The 21,079-nt window shown below is 38.9% G+C and overlaps 1 protein-coding gene across 5 annotated transcripts in view; it reads left to right on the top strand.

Annotated features, from left to right (window-relative positions):
- CSRNP3 (cysteine and serine rich nuclear protein 3) overlaps window positions 1-20,230 on the top strand; it is a 169,849-nt gene extending 149,619 nt beyond the window's left edge. For all 5 annotated transcript variants that reach the window (XM_048869293.2, XM_048869296.2, XM_048869294.2 and 2 more), the window contains 2 exons: window positions 8,563-8,859; window positions 9,813-20,230. In XM_048869293.2, the coding sequence (XP_048725250.1) occupies window positions 8,563-8,859; window positions 9,813-10,853 (1,338 nt within the window). In that variant the 3' untranslated portion in view covers window positions 10,854-20,230. The remainder of the gene's footprint in view (window positions 1-8,562; window positions 8,860-9,812) is intronic.
- The last annotated feature ends 849 nt before the right edge of the window (window positions 20,231-21,079 follow it).

Consider the following 21,079-nt stretch of genomic DNA (forward strand, 5'->3'; position numbering starts at 1 on the left):
TATGTCAGACATGGGATTATATTATAAAGGCTATGATCCACATGTTGCAGATTCTGACTTGTTTGTTGACAAAAACACAATCGAGTTCAACTTCAATTTCACTTGCAAGCATTCTGAGCATATGAAAACTATGAAAATATTGGCATGGAGGCAACAGGTTACAACTCAAAGAGAGAAATCAAACTGGTATGAGCATAATCTAATGGGAGGAGCACAGGACTGGGATCAGGAGACTGGGTTTAAATCATGGCATTGCCACTGCATGTGATCTTGGGCCTAATTTAAGATGTTTTCCCACCTGTAACTGAGAAAAAGTCTGGACACCATTGTAATATGGGAATGTTTAGCAGTATTAAATTAATTAGAGTCAAATCAGTGGTTTTAGGACTGATGAGAAAGCAGAGGAAAAATTAAACAGGAATAAAATCTTTTTCAGCAATTTTTCCATATACTTAACTTTTTACCTGTCACTGGCTAATTGAATTATTTATCTTTTTTTGCTAGAAAGAAACTGATTAGCATTTGATAACTGAATAAACCATGGATCATCATCAGTTCTGTGTTGGTCTTTGGAGGGTGCTAATCAAAAGTTGCCAGAAACTAACCCAGATAAGAGAGATTCATTCACCTGGGAGGAGAGATACGAAGATACAAATGTCTTCAAATCCCCCACATGACACAGGAACATGTTTGTGGCTAACGTGTTGCAGCAAAGAAACAGATTTTATTTTTATTTTTATTTTTACTAAACATGAACCCAACCTACAAAATTGACCTCCAGATCCAAAGTCTCTGAATGTTCAGATCCAGGGGCCCACAGAAAATTTCTGTATTTTATCATTTCCTACTCTATTGTATTCGTCTCCAAACATATACTGTTCTATCAGATACAAACGTCTAGGTAGCAGCTTGAAAATATTTCTCTTTCTGAATAAAAAGCCTTATTTTTCTACTGTCATATCTTTGGACTCAGAAGAGGCAGAGGAAGAGCACCGCATTTTATATAATGGACACAGTTAATATCTGCTTGTTGTGGCTAACAAAATTAACAACGGGTTGGGGACAAACAGAACAAAGTACAGATTTCTATCACCTCAGGTAATATAAAAATGTGTGATGTTCCCTACACCAGCATAACTTTCTTTATTAAATTTCTCCTTGTATTATTTGTATTAAACTGCTTTTAATAGCCTTTTTAATTGGCTGCCACGAGCAGGAACTAAGTTTTAGATCAAGAATTATATTTTAATTTCGTACAGGCAACTGAGCAACAATGCTCTGCTTGGTAAGTGGTTTCAGGGGGGAAAGGAAAGTAACTGCAATGTGTTAATGTAGAAAATTCTGTATGTGCAGGTATAGTAAGACTAGTAAAGATGGGTCCATAGCTGGGCAGAGAAAATGTGCTCACACCTCTCTAGCAAAAAATGTATTAAAGCATAGTTCACAAGGGAAGTTTTATCTTTTGCTAGCTAGTGCGGAAAGGGCAGACATCTAGGGAAACAGAAAAGAAGAAGAATATGAAGGTTTTTCAAGAGAAGTTTTAAAGATGCCTATATATAACTGTGAAAAAGAGAACTGGAAATATCTGAGCATAAAAGATTTGAATATTATGGAAATAACAAACACGGCAGCTGAAATGAAAATCACTGGGGATTAAACTCTGAAGGTTGCAATTTGTTTATAAAAGTCAAAATACATTGGAAAGAGGAAGAAATAGTGTGTCGTAAGGGAAGTTCTAGAAATAGCACTCTAACTTTGTAAGAAGCACAGATAGTGATGAAATATTAACAGAGGACATACTACTGTACACTAAGGAAATATCTTCTTGTTAGTATATTAGTAAGTATGCCCACCTGCCAGTCAGGTATCGGGAGTCAGCTCCTTGATTGGGGCAGGGAGTTGCTTTAATCTTGAGTTTGCAAGGAAATGGATGAATGATCTGTCAGGTCTTTTCTATCTTTAACATCTATTATTGTTACTACTCAAGACTGGAGGCCACAAAGACAGTAAACTTTTGATAGGAATTCACTCTCTAGACCATTTGAACAATGGCATGAAATGACAGCTATAATCCAGAAGGTTGTGCAAAAGGCAAACTGTTAACAAAAGTGGGAGACTTAAGGTACCTAAGACAAAGCAGAGCATATAGTAAATAAATGCAGCAGTAGTTATATGGATATGATACAGGACTTCTTCCTTATACAGTATGTAAAAGAAGATACAACTAGAAAGAGAGTAACAGCGATGTCAGGATTAAGTAGTTGAGAAGGGGGAGTATCTCAGCAACAATGGTAATATTACCATATATAAACATAAAAAACCATAACAGAATTGGAAGCACATGCACTGACTGTGAATTTAAGTATTCAACAAAAATTCAAAAGTGATAGCAGAAAAGGATGAAGAATATCTGTTGTTATAATGAAAGTGCAGGGCATGTATTTGAATATATATTTCCTTATGGATAGGAAAATATTCAGATAAACTCACTGGGTACCAGATCTTGAGGTCCTTACACTGATTTTACTCAATCCTTACTCAAGCATGCTCCCGTGGGAGTACAGAATAAGCTAACATGGACAAGGTTTGAGATTTAGTCTGAGTAAAATTGGAATGGGAACCTCAGGATTTGGCTCTGAGTTTGTTTATTGATGCCTCAAATTGTGACATCGGAGATCTGAAATAATAAATCCAAACAAAAGGTGCTGTATTGGTGAATGTGTGATCAAAGTTGTTTCCTTTACATTCACTGTTTTTTTATTTGAACAATACAGCAGTGTGTAAATGTGACATTAAGTGAGTAATTAAATCTACAGAAGTCACAAATTCAGAGGTATGGGCCCTGATCTTCTGCGAGTGTAAATCAACACACCTTCATTGAAATCATTGTGCTTAGGAAAGATAAAGACTGGGAATATATGCATTTGGTTTTCCACTTAACAAAATGTTTTTTGATAACAATAGCAAAGGAAGCCTCACTTGACAAAACACATTTATATTACTGCACTTGCTGGAAATGTTTATGCTTTGTTTGTAAAAATATATTGAATATCTCAGTAGTATACCACAGTGTTCAATTTATTTAGCTTGAAATTGGAAGGAATGTACAATTTGTGGGATCCAGATGTGCCCTCCTTGGGGAAATGTTTTTAAATACTTGCCATTTGGTCCACTCTCAAGTCAAATAGTTTTCTCTTCAGAAGTATTTTTATGAGCCCCAGAAATATACTCTCTGGTAGTGATAACTAAGCAGTGAGCTCCATCATAGACAGGGAAATTAGTCCAACCCTACCTTCAAACTGGGAAGCCAGCCATATGTTAGAGCAGTCTAAAGCGCTGGGCTGGTCCTTGGATCTTGGGAATGTTAAGGTGAATTAAAGCCACCTTTTCCCTTACAATCCCAGTCGTTCACCTAGGCAGCTTGGCTGGAATAGCGAATCTGGCTCAATGCTCTCACTTGAGGCGCACTTACTCAAATGTGTTGGTGTTGCTGGGTTGGGGTGTTATAAATTTAAGACTATGAGTGCTAGTATATGAAAAGGCGACATTTGGATGCTTGTGTTAAGTCCTGCCAGATATCTTATTCTAAAATGATGTATTAATGAGAGGAAGAAGATACATTAGAAAGTAACAGAATATCATCAAGAACTCTTGAGGTTCTTAACAATACTTTTCCATCCGAAAGGATATAGCATGGTTTCTCGAGTCTTTGTATAACTGAGTTCTCAGAGGCATATATAATTCAGAAAAGAATAGAAATTTAATATATTTATCCCTGAACCTTACACCATTGTCCTTGAATGTATACAATTGCATCCAAAGGGCAGGTATTCTCAAAAGGCCAAACACTGAAGTTCTTACTCAGCCTTTACTAATGTAAAACTATCACTGAAGTGAATGGTATCTTTGCCTAAGCAAGGACTTCAAGGTATCTGTGGCCAAAGATACTCCTGGACTCCACTACTGTCACTTTATCTTTCCTTCTGCAAATTGCTCAGTCAAAAGATTACTTCCATGTCCTCCATCATCTGCCAGTCCAGCCCTGAAAAACACATACTGCCAGAACCTAACACTTAGCACCCTGTTGTAGCAAGAGGAAGAAAACATTATGAAAACATTAATACAAGTTTGTTTGTTTGTTTGTTGTTTGCAGAGAGGGGCATGAACTTTGGGGAGGGAAAATTGGTAACGGATCGCCAAGCTCAAGAAGTTCAAAGCACATGGAAGTTTGTAATACAATATGAGAGGGTATAGCCAACACGGTTTCTGCAAGGGAAAATTTGTCTCTCACCAATCTCTTATAGTTCTTTGACAAAGAAGAGCTGTTTGACATAGTTTCTTTAGGTTTCCAGGGGGGCTTTGACAAGTTTGCGCAGAAGAGGCTACTAAAAAGGTTAAGTAATCACAGGATGAGAGGCAAAGTATTAACATGGATCAAAACTACCTAGGAGACAGAAAACAAAGAGTAGGTTTAAATAGTTAAATTTCATTATGGTAAAAGGTTACCAGCAGGAAGCCTTGAGGTTCTGACTAGTCTTGTGTTGTTTAACATAGTCATTAATAATCTCAAAAGGGGATGAGTGGTGACATAACAAAATTTGCAGAAGACACAAAGTTTAATTAGGCTAGTCAAGACCAGAGAGTACTGTGAGGAATTTAAATCAGGGAGACCTAAATAGTCTCGGTCAATGGGCAGCTTGGTAGCAACAATGAATTTTGAAACTACTTGTACTCCTAGTAATGTTTTAAATTAACTGTATCAGCTCAGGAAAGGGACCTGGCTGTCACTGTAGACAGCTCAATGAAAACCTCTGCTTAATGTGCAGTTACAGTCAAAAGAGGAAACAAGAAGTTGGGATGCGTAAGGAATGGGATGGTGAATAATATGGAAAATATAATGCCATTATATAAATCCATAGTATATCCAGATCTAGAATATTGTGTGCAGTACTTGTCATCCCCTCTCAAAAAGGATATTGTAGAATTAGAGGGGGCTCTGAGAAGGGCAGCAAAAATTATTGAGAAAGATTGAAAAGATTGGGATTGTTTGTTTTAGAAAGGAGACAAATAAAATGGGACTTGATAAAGTATATAAAATAATGAATGGTAATGAGAAGGAAGATCAGGAAATTCTGTCCTTCCTGTTTCATATCAACAAAAGAGCATACAATGAAATTAAAAGATGGCAAATTCAAAATTGATTAAATGCTTTTTCACACAAAGTGTAATTAGATTGTGGAACTCACTGCCACAGGAAGTCATTGAGGCTTAGTTCTTAACAAAATTCAAAAAGGGATTGGACATTTATATGGTTAATAAGACTATCCAGAACTGTTATAATTAATGATGATAAATTTTTTGGAAGGGATTTTAAATCTCATGCTTCAGAATTTAACCAATTTCTAACTATTATAGATCAGGACCAAATGACAGGAGCTGATCACTGCACATCTGTATATTTCAGGATTCTTGCACCTTCTTCTAAATTATCTGGTAGTGGCTACTGCTAGAGGCAGCATACTGGATTAGGTGGACCTCTGGTCTGATCTAGTACAGTAATCCCTGGATTCCTATACAGCAATCTTTGTGTTCCTAAATGTAAAGCACAGTACTATATGCTTTGACCTTTCTCTGATTCCACTTTGTGACGGGATCCCCCCAAGGTGCAGCCTGGAACTGTGGAAATAACTGTGCCCCCTTAACTCTCTCCAGCTGGGCTGTCTCTCACAATGTCTTGCTAGTGACCAGCAGCAAACCCCTCCAGGCACTGTTCTCACTCAGAGCAACAGCATGTGGAGCCCCACACCCAGAGCCACTCATGAATCACACAGAGAAAGGCACCAGAGCCAAATCACACCCCCGCCCCCCAGCTCCCAACACTGTACCTCAGGAATATACTGCCTTGCACTGCTCAAGATGGGCAGTGCAAATTTATGAATTGGTTCACCACTTCAACAATGGAAAGTGGATATACAACAGCCTTTGCAAAACCTGAGCAGATTTGTCCCAAACTTCATACAAACTCACTGGTAAAGATAACAATTAAACAAATTATTTTAATCCGGCCCTCAAGCTCCCGCTGGGGAGCAGGGTCTGGGGCTTTCCCTCGCAGCTCCCGGAAGCAATGGCATGGCCCTCTTCTGGCACTCCAGCTGGGGGCCGTGCTATGCGGCTCCTGGAAGCAGCAATATGCCCCCCCCTCCAGTTTCTATGTATAGGGGCAGCCAGGGCCTCCACTCTGCACACTGCCCCCACCCCAAGCACCGCCCCTGCAGCACCCTTTGGCCAGGAACCACAGCCAATGGGAGCCGCAGGGGCTGTGCCTGAGGATGGGGCAGTGTGCAGAGCCACCTGGCTGCACCTCTGCATAGGAGCCAGAGAAAGGACATGCCACTGCTTCCAGGAGCCGCTTGAAGTAAACGCCATCCAGAGCCTGCACCCCTGAGCCTCTCCCCACGCCCCAATCCCCTGCCCCAGCCCTGATCCCCCTCCCGCCCTCCAAACCCCTTGATCCCAATCCAGAGACCATCCTGCACCTCAAACCCCTCATTCCCAGAGCTCGCACCCCCAGACAGAGAATCATAGAATCAACAATAGAAAGTGGATATTCACCAGCCTTTGCAAAACCTGAGCAGATTTGTCCCAAACTTCATACAAACTCACTGGTAAAGATAAACAATTAAACAGATTATTTTAATCCGGCCTTCAAGCTCCCGCTGGGGAGCAGGGTCTGGGGCTTTCCCTCGCAGCCTGCACCCTAACCCCCTGCCCCAGCCCTGATCCCCCTCTGAACCCCTTGGTCCAGCCCAGAGCACCCTCCTACACCCCAAACTCATCCCTGCCCCCACCTTGGAGCCCCATCCCACACTCTGAACTCCTCATTTCTGGCCCCACTCCAGATCCCTCACCCCCAACCAGAGCCCGCACCCCAAACCCAATTTTGGCCCGCACCCCAAACCATACAATTTCTATTCCCATATGTGGCCCTCGGGCCAAAAACTTTACCACCCCTGATCTAGATTAAGCAGTTTTTCTCACCCCACTGGATATTGCAGTCTTTAATATGCAGGTTTGTTCCTTAAACCTGGGCCAATCTCCTCTGTTGGAGTTGTGTCTTCTCAGTGTCTTAGGACATGGCTACGCTGGAAACTTCAAAGCGCTGTCACGAGAACATTCCCGCAGCAGCGCTTTGAAGTGTGAGGTCTCCCAGTGCTCCTGGTAATCCACCTCCACGAGGGGATTAGCTCCGAGTGCTGGGAGCATGGCTCCCAGTGCTCGGGGCCTCTCTACACTAGCTCTTTAAAGCGCTCAGACTTGCTGCGCTCAGGGGGGTGATTTTTCACACCCCTGAGCCAGCAAGTTACAGCGCTATAAAATTTAAGTGTAGACAAGCCCTAAGTTGCTTGTAGCGTAGGTGGGGGCAGGAGAAGGGCCCAGCATATGGCCTTTGTGTCTGTTTTATACTCTCAGTCAATGTGCTTGGAAAACACAAGTCCAGGCATGTCTGGGTGCATTGCTGAGTCTCCAGGCAAGGTTGAGCAATTGCCCTGGGGTGGCCTCATGCAGGTGAGTCATTGCATTGTAACTCCCTTGCTGGACAATGGTTGTTGATAGGTTGTTTGATACCCTGCCTGGGTGTTGGTTTCTTTCCTTGCTGTTGCCTCTGGGGAGCTAATATCTGGCTGTTTCCCCAACATACAGCATGTTTTAATGACAGCCATACAACACAATTCTCATAACTTCATATGCATTAATGATACATATATATGGAGAGAGAAATGACTTTCAGCTGGTCATAACCTTTCCCCTGATACCTTACAAGGCATGCTTTATATGTAAGATCACGATTATATAAAAATGAGGAATATGGGGGTTACAGGACGCTTCCCCAAGGTATAGAATGTCACACACATACTTTGCATCCAAATTCTAACTCTGGTAATGTTTTCCTTGGGTACTTGTGTCTCAAATGACAACAACACAGTGCATAGTAGTATTTTTCTTCTGGTGTGTTTCTCCATTTTTTCTCCACTGATGGAGTAATTATTACTCCTGCAAAGACAGTTTAGTTTGTGAATAGCTGTCATGATTCAGCCATGATTGTATTGTCTATACACAAAAGGGCATATTGATCCTAACACTAATGTTTCCTGTTGGTTTTAGTTAATCCTTGTCCAGCACTTTGCTGTCACCAGGAAGCACTGATGAATAATTTTAAAATATCAACTCCTAGCAATATGGGAGATAATATTATTAATGTTTTTTCTTCCGTATTCTGCAACTATTGGTGAAAATCTGAATTCTCAATTATTTATTTTTATTTCCATGACTATTCTGAAAGGAATGACATCTGAAATTAATTAGTCTCTTCAGAAGAAAACTGTTAAGAATCCTTGACTCACTGAATATCAGTTTTACGGAACCATGTATAACACTCTATATTCTTAGTGTTCTTATAATTCACATGCAAACAAATAAATTATAACGAGTATGTTCTCACTAAAAGTTTTCGTTTCAGGAAGTGTATAGTCTTAATACTGTGTCAACTGCTCTGTATCACAGATGACAAAGAATGGTACAGTGGAATCGGAAGAGGCTGATACTCTGACGCTGGATGACATTTCTGATGATGATATTGATTTAGACAACACAGAAGTAGATGAATACTTCTTTCTACAACCCCTACCAACAAAAAAACGTAGGGCACTGCTACGAGCCTCTGGAGTGAAAAAGATCGATGTGGAAGAAAAACATGAGCTGCGGGCTATCCGCCTATCCAGGGAGGATTGTGGCTGTGACTGCCGAGTGTTCTGTGATCCAGAAACTTGTACTTGCAGCCTTGCAGGCATAAAATGCCAGGTAAAGATCTATATTACAGACACTCCTTACTAGCAGGGCATAAACAATCCACAACAGAGGTATTATGGGTAATGAATTACTAAGTGCTGAAATTTATGGGTCTCAAAACCAATAAAACGTAAATTATGGTTTTTATTGTGATTAGTTTGAAGACATGCAGTAACTGGCATTTTTCCCTGTGAATACAAATGCTCAGCTCCTCATATTCTTCTATGGGCCTTTAAACAAACATTCTACAGAGGAGTGACTAACTTATATGACTGCTGATTTCATGAGATTAATTTTTATTTTAGAAATACTGTACATCTTTTCCCCTGAGTATAACTCTGCAGTTACTTCATTTGTATGTTTCCTACTTTATAATCACAAGCAGTTTTGAATCAAATATTAAAATCCAAACTCCTTTTGTCCCAGTTTCTGTCTAACTTCTGTGGTCATTTCTCCCCTTAGTTATTGTTTTGTCAAGCTGTCTATATTTCATTCAAAAAAACACACACCTTTCTTCACAAGCCATTTCCTCCTAATCAGTAATCATTTTGGTTTCTTTCATCTGATTTCCATTCAGTTTATCAGCTTCTTTCTGGTAATGAGGGCCCCAGGAATGAACACAGTATTTCAGGTGTGGTTATAGCAGAGCCATAGAAAGATAAATCATTTATCCCTTGATCCACATTGTGATGTATCAAACCTAAAACTGTATTGTCTTTTTTTCCTGCTACACTGCATTGTAAATCCATGTCTAACATTCTGTTTTTTTATGATATTATTGCTTTCCAGGGTTCTCCCTCTCAGTGAATATCTGTGCTTTTGGTTATTTTTCCGTGTATATTGTACTGTGCACTTTCCCCAAATGAATCTCATTTTGTTATTTTATTCATCTAGTCTCTCTCTAGTGTCTCTTGCATCATTGATTTTATTGTACATATGGTTAACCTGTATTCTCTTTTTAAAAGGTGGATCGTATGTCTTTTCCATGTGGTTGCACTAAAGAAGGGTGCAGCAATACAGCAGGTAGAATTGAATTTAACCCCATCCGTGTACGGACTCACTTTTTGCATACAATAATGAAGCTTGAATTGGAGAAAAATACAGAGCAGCAGTTTCCTGCACTAAATGGTTGCCACAGTGAGGTAAGTGCTCACACTAGTTCTCTGAGTACAGCACCCCACCCAGTAGAATATTCACTTGCAGAGAATTTTGAGATTGAAACTGACTCTCAGGCTGCAGTGATGCACCTGCAGTCTGCTGAAGATTTGGATTGTCCTGGGGAAGAGGAAGAGGAGGAAGAAGATGGAAGTAGCTTTTGTAGTGGAGTTACAGATTCTAGTACACAAAGTTTAGCACCCAGTGAATCTGATGATGATGATGATGATGAAGAGGAGGAGGAGGAGGAGGAAGAAAAAGCAGATGATTTTGTGGAAGGCATGGGATCCCATGCCGATGTAGTGCCTCTTCCTTCTGTCCTTTGCTATTCTGATGGCACTGCAGTACGTGAAAGCCACTCTAAAAATGCTTCATACTACACTAACTCTACAACTCTGTATTACCAAATAGAGAACCATGCCCCTGGCAGTAATAACCAGATCACTGAGACCTATTCAGAAAGGGACACTGTTAAAAATGGTAGTCTTTCTCTGGTGCCTTACAATATGACTTCAGAGCAGTTTGTTGACTACACACGGCAATCAGAGGAAAGTTACAGCAGCTCTCATTACCCTTCTGCAAACCCCTCTGTGATAGTCTGCTGCTCCTCTTCAGAAAGTGATAACAGTGTTCCATGTAATAGTTTATACACTGAACATAGGCCAAGCCACCCTCATGTGGAATTTCACTCATACTTGAAAAGTAACTCTCAAGATGGATTTGTTTCAGCTTTAAATGGTGACAGTCACATACCAGAGCAAGCTGCTGAGAATTCTATAAGCCTTTCAGAAAAGAGCAGACTGCATGAAGAGTGTATCAAATCATCTGTAGTGGAAACAGTCCCTGTTTAATTTATTAAGATATTCTAGGACTGAATCCATTTATTTAAATGCACTCCAATTGGATTTCCTAGAATCATAATTTTTTAAGCTGTGGACTAAGAAAACTTGGACTATGGTTAATATTCCAGACACATTTTGTTTTTTTTCTTTCAAGCTACATGGCTGTGGCATTGCACAAAAACAGTTCGTGTAAAGATTAAAAACGGAAATCAAACTGTCTTTTGATAGAAAATGTATAAATTAAAAATATATACATATTTCAAAGTAGCCTACCTGTCAAACTATGTGAAACCTGCCAAGCTATCTGAATCAAAGCTTCATGTTTTTGATTGTTGGGCCTGTGCAAGATTGTTAAATCGATACTTTGAAATAATCATGTTTAGAGTCCTAAATTTTCAACATATCTGAAAAAGATAGTGACTTTTTATGTAAAAGTAATTAATGTATGAAAAAGGTTTAAGTGTTCTGTACTGTATTTTATTTATGGTAGTTTAGTACTCATGTTTTGATAAAGATGAACAGCATGTTCATTTCAGTTGAAGATCCATAGCTAGCTCTGCAGAGCATGCCCACGTAAATTTCATCTGGCGTACCATATACATTTTTTATAACTACTCCTAGCAACTGATCTTAAAATACATTAGGTCTGTTTTTACTGTTTTTGACAGATAAATCTATGAGTAAGGGGGCATTTATATTTTGTATAAAGGTGAAAAGTAGGACAATCCTCTATTAATGTCTGATTCAATGACAAGCCACAGTTAACTTCCCCTGGAGAAAATTGATGTTGTGTATAAGGACAAAGCAGTAGTTTATAAACTTGCACAGCACCTTTTAGCCCTACAAATATTCAGCTTACTAATGCACTTTAGTGCCATTTTGCAGTTCCTTATTAATTGTGGGAACTGTGAACCATTTTGGAGATATGCCATAGCTCCAGATTTTGAGATCTATATAATAGACATCTTAAAATTCAGTGTAATAAAACTGATACAAGTTTTCCCAAGCCAGTATATGAATGCTTAAATAAGTAATTAGTAAGAGCAAAGAGTCATTCTGTTAGGAGGTTAAAGCAAGCATGGAAAATAGTTTTAAGTTTTTCTAGATTTTTCTACCTATTTAGCAATCTTTACAAATTAAGAGCCTGATCCAAAGCCCATTGAAGCCATTCAGTGGGCTTTTGATCAAACCCTAAATGTACAAAGTCACTTAATTACTCTGATAATAACAGTATTGGGTACCAGAATCTGTATATTCAACAAGGACACGAGTGTCAGAAGTTTTATACTTGTGAAAATTTGTAGGTAAATTCTAATGCATTACATACATCATTCATTATTACCTGATTTTCATTTTACTTTTTAAAAGGGACAATGAGAATTACAACACATTCTGCATCCCAACCCTTAAATTATCTGGACTTGGTTTTTCTAGAGAAGAACAACTTCTAGGAGTTCATTTTCTACACATTTATTAGATATACCTAGCTGTACATTGCCTTATTTTAAAATGCAATAGGACACTTCTTAACCTGTTTTGATATTTTTGTCCTTCTGCTGATATTGAAGTATCATTGTATAGGTGTTAGTTTGAAATGATTGTCTTTTTTGTCAAATTACAGCGTCTGCTGCTTAATTTTTACCTCTGTCAAATTTAGTTGGTTTAGGGGTACAGATGTAAGCATATTGTAGATTTCAACTCTGTACCAGTTACTCTTCCGTTGAGTCACTTTTTATAAAGTCAGCTACAATATTCCAGGTAGAAAAACTACCATGCTAAAAAGATGTTCTCTGAAAAAGAAGTTGTGACTTAATGGCTCTTTTATGAAACCACTGCACACCACTTTCAAGTCAGTTGTTTTACACTAAATTGGCAAAATATTTTTATATTTTCCACATAACATGAGCTGTTTTGTTTATTTGTTCCCACATTGATTCATGAATGCCTTCATTGGGATTCCTTTGAGATAAAAGTTCTGGTTCAATAAGAATTGCATACTTCATTTGCATGGCATTCCTATCTCCTGGGAAAGTGCAGCCCACTTTGACTTGCTGTCTAAAGTAGCCATTCTAGCAATTCATCTGGCCCTTGTTTGCCGTAGAAACTTCTTTTCTTTCCCCAAAGGGTGTGCAGGCAGTTAAGACAGGTTTTCTTCGCTTTTACACAGCAAATAGTATTCTTTTATTTTTAAAGAGAAACAGATTAGAAACATTTGATAAAAAGAAGTATGCAGGTTACTGATAATATTGTCTTGATAACAGAGCTCTCTTAATTTACAGAGCCCCTGCAACAAATCACTGGGCACATGTGTACACATCACGGAAACCTGGCACACACCACACCAGCACTAAAAGCACAAACCTCTAGCTAACGGAGTAGCTGTGAGTGAGTAGCAGGTTCTTAACTTCAGTGTGGATTGGCCACTAGAGGAAGATATAATTATGCACATTTAACCAATGTATTAAGTTCAGATGAAAATAAGATTTTTACTTCATTATTTGCCCTGCTATGGCGCAATAAGAAATTATTTTCTTAGTCTCTAACTTTCCACATGAAGAACATCTTCAGTGACATTAGAAAGAAAAACACTCAGAAAAATAAGTAATTATGTAAAACACATCTCAACTAGCTTTAATGAGATGGCTATTATTATTCTTGTTTAACATTTATATTGCAATAGAGTTCAGAGAATCTGATCGAAATTGGGGCCCCTCTGTGGTAGGTGCTGTATTTACCATATCTAGGTACTGTGTCCTGCTGTTATAGTATTAGAACTAAACATGGGCCCTGCCTGCAAGAGCTTACAATCTAAGAAGGGATGGGGACAGGGAGGTGATTAAATAATATTTTGCTATGATGTTTTCCACAACTAAAGTGGGAACAGTTATGAGGAATCAGAGGATATGGTATCTGGAGTTAAGGTAATAATGGCAGTTTTTAACTTCCTTTAATTGTACCTGATCACACTATTTTGCAAATACCAGCACACTCCATTGGTCATTCTCTCAGGCCTAACACTTCTTTACCCAGAGTTTGCTCTCATGATTTTACCAACATGCACATACCAAAAAGATCTTGCTTGCTTCTTGCTCAGAGTAAGGCCCAAAGTCAAGGCCTTGTCTATACTGGAAAGGGCTTGCCAATATAGCTACCCCAGTAGAGGTATACCATCAAACCCCCCTATGTAGAGATGCAGTTCATACAGGCAAAATAATTATTTTGCAAGTATGGCTTAAACCAGTTCCCTGAACAAAGTAAGCTAGACCAAAAAAAGTACTTTTTTGCTGGTATAACCGTGTTGACAGCAAGGCTTTTCTGGCATAGCTCTGTCAGTCAGGGGTAAGAAAAAAATCAACCCCCATCTAGCTGGGCTGGCAAAACTTTTTAAGTGTAGACCAGGCCTTAGAAGTCAGAGATGAGTCAAGCTTACTTCCACTTTGCCATCCTTTAATGTTTGAATTTGGAGGAAAAGATGCCATTGGCTTAAGGCAATGCTTTTCAACCTGTGGGCCGTGGACCCCTGGGGGTTCACAAACTCTCTCTTAAGATTTCCAAAGGGGTCCGCACATCCATTTGAAATTTTTTAGGGGTCTGCAAATGAAAAAAGGTTGAAAAGCACTGACTTAAGGAAAAGCTCTGTTCAATGGTTTGGTAAACCTTGAGATTTGTGAGTGCTTTTCAATCTCCTTCCCTTGGCCAACCTATAGTGCCCTACTGCTCAGTTAATTAAGTAATATATTTCCTGTGTTGGTTGCTAATACTTTCACTTTTGTGAACCTTATTTCTATGTGCTAAAAGGGTTATGTTGTTAAATTACAAATAGCCACGCGTGTCTTCTGTACAGATTTGGCACGTCATTTGTTGCCACATTTATTTTAATGATTGGTCTCCATTTCTTATTTGTGTTTAAAAAGCTTTACATCCATGAGATACTTGATGTCTGGTAATGGTCATTGACAAGAAGCAGAATAGTTTTGAAAGTCATTCTGTAAACTGAGACAAGGTAGGTGAGGTATTGGTATTTATTGGACCAATTTCTGTTGGTGAAACAGACAAGCTTTTGAGCTACAGAGAGCTCTTCTGCAGGTCCTGAAGAAATGTCCTCAAGAAGAGCTCTGTATAGCTCAAAAGCTTGTCCATTTCATCAAGAAAGTTGATGAAAGTTTCATCAATAAAACATATTGCCTCCGTCACCTTGTCTCAGCAATATCCTGGGACCAGCACAACAACACTACAAACAGTCTGTAAGCTGGCAGGCAATGCTTTCTTTAGAAATGTGTTCCTAGAACTCTTTTTCCCCGAATAATGTATGTACTTGTAACCCTAAAACATTTTCTTCTGGTACAACATAAAAGAATTTGCACACTGAAGATTAGTAAAAACAGCACAGAACTGACTGCAATTTTTCCTAATGAAGTAAATCTTGCCTCTCTTGGAAGATATAACCAACTAGCTTGCATATTAAGCTTTAACTAAAGTTAAATATGAAGCTAGAAATTTTCTGGCAAAATTATGGCAATTGTAGTTGTTTCCAAGGAGCTATAACTCATGCCAAATGGAACATTCACTTAAAAAGAGAATTGGCCATGAAAAAAATGCAACAATTATCTAAAATTTTATTGTTGTTTTTCAGAAAAAAATTCTGATTGAGTGCATGCCAGACAGATGAGTAAATTTTGATTTAAAACTATTGATAAAGACGGTCATTTAAAATTGTACAAAGATTACTAATTCTTTGTTTAGTTTTAACAACAATAGTTCCATTTTGTACCTTTGCATTTGCCTTGGGTCAGGTTCTGATCAAATTTTGATCAGTTATCAACAAACAGCACTCAGACCTGCAAAGCCTATTGCTCAAAGAAACCTGTTATTAATAGTTATATTTGGTTCAGTCCTCCCATTGATTTTTTTAAAGAGCTCTGAGTTTCTTTAAAATGTCATACATGTTGTAATAACATTATACAAAATGTCCAGTATTCATGGTTTTGTTACTCACTGGAATGCTGATAGATTGGGGGACAAATGCCCAATTTAATTTTGTGTGGCCTGCATCACCACATGTCTTGAGAAACTCATTCCCGCAACAGTAACCACTCATCTGGGAGCAGACTCTTCAATAAGCCAAACCTGGTTGTTACAGGTTACATACAAACCTCAGCAAGACAGAGAATTTATTTTGCCATGGTTTTTAATATTTAAAGTTGTGTTTGGCATTGTGGGAGGCAGCGTTGCCTAGTGGAGCACTGGACTGGGATTTAGGCGACTTAGGTTCTATTCCTAGCTCTGCCAGTGGCCTGCTTTGTGACTTTGGAAAGTTACATTACCTCTTTGTGTCTCAGTTTCCCCATCTGTAAAATGGGGATGATGATACTGAGTCTTGACTCTGCTCCCTCTCCCCAATACGCTACCCAGCATACCTGAGCCAGCGAAGAGGGGGAAGTCATCTGCTACAGGTAGGGATCACTAGCAGATTCCTGCCGCCTGGAGCAAGGGAGGAACCAGCCAGGGCAAGAATTATGTCTCTGGCTCAATTCTTTCCCCGGACTGCTCTGGGGCAGTGCAGCTGTGCACCACCCCTTACTCAGAGCTAGAAGGAAAGAGACTATCTGTCCCATTGTAGTGTTTTAAGAGGATCTGCTGAATAAAGGATTAGCCTGGTGGGTTAATGATAGTGCTCTACATTGTAGCCTGGCGACCTGGGCTTGATTATTGCTCTGTTTCATTTCCTGAATCATTCAGGGCTGAAGGCTGTGTACCATGGGGATAATAAAAAAGGCAAATCCTCAGGTCTTAGTCAGGGATGTACAGCTCCCCTGGTGGGGCCAAAGAGTAAATATAGCCTTTATTGTGCTTACAAATCATTTGATGTAAAATATTAAAAGTAATAAATGGTAGAATTAACTCAGATGATAATATATTCTATAGAATTTATTTCTAAAATATAAAGTCTGAGCAGTATTTTTTTAAAATTAATAGTAGAAAACTACTGTTATTTTCAGAAAATAAAACAGATGTAAGCAAAGAGCCCAGTTCCTTAACATGTTCCATAATGAGAAATCTCAAAATTTGCTTCTTAAAAAAAAGTTTCCAACATTCTTTTTAAAAAAATGCACTTTGTTTAATTTTGCTGTTCTCAGTGATCACTTGACATGCTAATAATTCTCTTTTTTTCTCCAAATAATTCTCTTTTTTTCTCCAAGAAAAGGTATGCAATCCAAAGCAAGAAAGTTGTGATGTAAGAAACAAGTTTTCTTGATTAGTTAAGAAAATAGAGTATATAAAGTACAAGAGCTCTCCGGGGTCTTCAAGTATTTTTTTTTCCTAGAATCACAAGGCAACTTCCAACTTAACTTGGTATTGATGTGCCACAGGTAGCATTGTTATCTGGGGAGAAGGGTTTTAAATTCCTTTCATGAGAGCTGCCTCAGTTCCCTGTCTCCCAAGCAACCTACATTCTGGCATTTACTATAGACATCTCCGGCTCACCTGACACACATTTTGAAGAATTTAATGTTTGGTAGCTTTGCTCTGTTTGTATCTTCCCTGAAAAAGTTTTGCTTTGAGATGAGGCTTTACATTAAGGAAGAGCTAAAATGTGGGTCTAAAATGAGGTATGTCTCTCTGAAAAGGGAAGGTTGAAAGGCATATGGAGTGTTAGTGTTCTGGAGGACCCAAGGTTGGCAGATGGTGCATCAGGGTGCACAGTAGCACAGAGGGGACACTGTTGTTTGGTCCTGGAGGCTAAAGAGCCACACCCAGGGAGCTTTACAGCTTGGCTTCTCAGATGGGAAGTCTCCAGTTTCTCAAGTAGGCCCAGAGAAAATGAAGAGGCAAATGTATTATTTATTTGTTTAATCATTTTCACTTAGGCCTCAGCAGTGACTGAGTCTGTCAAACTGTTCATACTGAAGAATGTTCAACAGATGCTTTTGTTGAGCCTCAAGTGGTAACAAGTCCACAAGAAAATGAAAAGAACATGTTGCGTTGTGTTTAATATATGTACTTCCTTTCCCCCCCCTTCCCCACTCCTCCGAAAAGGTTTCCACAGCAGCCCAAGGAAAGCCTAAATAGTTTTCCATACTGTCTGGAGGAATAATGGAAAATATATTGACAAACATGACTCCAGTGCACCCAGTTAATGCATCTGCGCTGACATGGATTTTTTTGGAAGAAGGCCTTCATTATCTTGATGGCAAAGGAAAAGTTTCATAAAAAGGACAAAAATTGAGGTAAAGAGGGGCCCAGAGCAGGCACCATAAGTCTGTCTTCATTAGAAATTAAGTTGTGTTAGAACATGACATGAGTTGTGTTAACTAACGTTAAACACAACTTTGCAGCAAGTATATACAGGAAAAAGACATGTTTAACATCCTGTCAGCTGGTCATGAGCAAACATCACTGAAACCATAGGGTTAATCACAACCAGCGGATGCAGTGTGAAACAGCTTGTCCCTGCCTACCCTGACTGCAAAGTCATGTTTAAGATTGAGTTAGTTAACACAGCTCCTCAGGATCCTGTTCTAACATGACCTAATTTTCAGGTAACAACACACTGTAAGAGTATGGAAGAAATATAGGGCCTCCTGAATAGTGACTTAGGTTGGGAGCCTAAAGGAGTTAGGCATTCAACTCCCAGTAAGAGTCAATGCTAGTTGGACATCTAACTCCCTTAGGCTCCTATGATCCTTATTTTTTTCTGGATTACTGACATGGGCCTACAGTTTTGTTTTGGATTATGGGTGAAAGCCAGCCCTTTTGGTATGCTTGGGGTTTACTGTGAAACCACCCACCGACAAGTGAGTCTTAGCTATGCAGGCTAAACCTGGCGTTTCAGGCTTCTCAACAGGGTTATATTTTTGTGTGCACTGCCAGCTGCTCTTCTTAAACAAAAAAAGTCTTGCTGTTACGTGAACATGCGCCGCTGGACTTTTATTTTCAAATTGTTCCACACAAAAGTACTAGAACTATTAGGGTAATTTTATGTGTCACTATTTCAAAATATGAAGTGTTGCAGTGAATGTTCACATACCAGCAAGACTTCTTTTGGTTTATATATATATTAGCTATATAATGCCCATAACTGGGCCCTTCTTTTAATTGACTGTAGGCACTTCTATGGAAATATGTCTGAAGTGTAGTTTGTGAAAAATGTTTTAAAAGTGTTTGATGTAAAATAAGCGCTAGACATTTAACAGTGCAGAATTAGTCAAAATCTGTAGATTACAAATCTGTTCCTAACAGCCTCAGCCTGTAATAGTGTCTTAGTAAAGTTGATCTGCTTTATTTTAGTTAATCGCATTTCTGCTGTAATAGCCTTTTGAAAATAAAATTATTAATACATATGTACTGGTTAATACCTGTTAATATAGAACATGGCACTTTGTTATTTTGATATGGTTTCACTTAAAACTGATAGAGTATATAAATTTTGTAAGAAAAGTCATTCAGCATTTATTATAAAGACATTTTTCATGTTAAAAATACCTTTGGTTGGTCAAACAAATATCAGCTATGTGAAATGTATATTGTCTACCTTGGCCACATATTTTAAAAGATTCAGCAATATATGTGCAAGAATATTAACAGTGCTTCTGAAACTCTGTGAGCTCACAATTGGTGATAGAAAGACAGTAAATTAATATGGTTAATATTATATTAAATCACAGTTTCAAAAGCACTTTGAGTTATTTGTCCTTCAAACAGATATAACCAATTCAATTGTTACATACAATGGGAATTGCAGTGTAACAGTATAATTACAGTAGTTGATTTAAAAATTCTCTATAACTCCTTACTAGCAATTTTTGAGAAAACTAGTTGTACGGCCATGTAGTTAAAATATTTTATTTTCCATTATAACTGGTCTTACATGCTAAAATTATGAGGCTTTCAACAGTAAAGCACCATTTTATTTATGTTTTCAAACTGAGACGTGAATGGAAAGAGAGTTCATCTTAAAATCAAAATACATACATACATGAAAATCATTGAACATTACAAATTCATGATGAGTTACACGGTTCCTAGATTGATTTCCTTTGTTTTATAAATTGTAAAATCAAAGATGCCAAAGGGTAATATAAGCTACAATAACATTCAACAGAACTTAACCTGGACCTTATGTTGTAATAATTTATTCAAATTACCTGTATTCTTCTGTATTTATATTTTCAGTATTTATTATGAATGATATGGAAATTGATGTATTTATTGTGGCTTATTACTGCAATGTACATATTATAAAATTAGCATTTTTAAGTCTTAACATTAGGTTTCTCTTTGTTTATTAGTGACACTCGTATTCTCCTGTATTTTTATTATATATTGTACAATATATATTGTCCATTTGTTTGCAACACAGTAAAACAGGTTTCTACGTTACATCAGCTACTGACATTTTTCCACGTGCATCTTATTTCTAATACACAATTTCTAACAGTTTTCTCTCCTGCTTACTGGTGCCATAATTAGTGCTGTATCTCCTTTCCAAGCGGGAGGAGCAGCATAGGGAACCTTAGAACTGCCCTTTTCACGCTGATTTGTACTTCCTTTCCTTGTGTTCTGAATGCATGTTTTCATGAGTTGTTTTTAAACCTTTAGGCCTTGGCTACACTTCACGTTATACCGCAATAAAGCCGCCCAGAGTGCTCTAACTCACCCCCCGTCCACGCTGGCAAGGCACCTAGAGCGCTCTCACTCCCTGGCTAGCGCGCTGCTGGTACTCCACCTCCCCCAGAGAGGTAAGGTTTGCTGTGTATTGGGTGAGACGCTAGTCAGTGTGAAGGAGGAGCTACATGACAGCGCTCTGATTGCCCTCCAGTACCGTCCCATAATCCCATTAACTGAAGCGGCCTCTCTTGTCTTACTTGTGAACTCCGGCAGGAATGTGGAAGTGGCCCTTTCAAAGCTCCGTGCTGGCTGCTTATCAGCTCCAAGAAAAAAACAAACAGCTAATGTTTGCTTTGAGTGAGTGTGAGAGAGGGGGGCGGGGTCTGTACTTACAAGACAGCGTGCTGACACTCTCTCAGCACCCCGAAACCCCACTCTGTCTCCCCCCACATACACACTCCACCGCTCCACGTCCCCATTTGAAAAGCATGTTGCAGCCACTTGAACGCTGGGATAGCTGCCCGTAATGCACCGCTCCCAGTGCTGCTGCAAGTGCTGCAAATGTGGCCAGGCCAGTGCACTTTCAGCTGTCAGTGTGGACAAACTGCAGCACTCTCCCTCCTGCG

The sequence above is a fragment of the Caretta caretta genome, chromosome 11 (assembly GCF_965140235.1).
Source record: "Caretta caretta isolate rCarCar2 chromosome 11, rCarCar1.hap1, whole genome shotgun sequence".
NCBI lineage: Eukaryota > Metazoa > Chordata > Testudines > Cheloniidae > Caretta > Caretta caretta.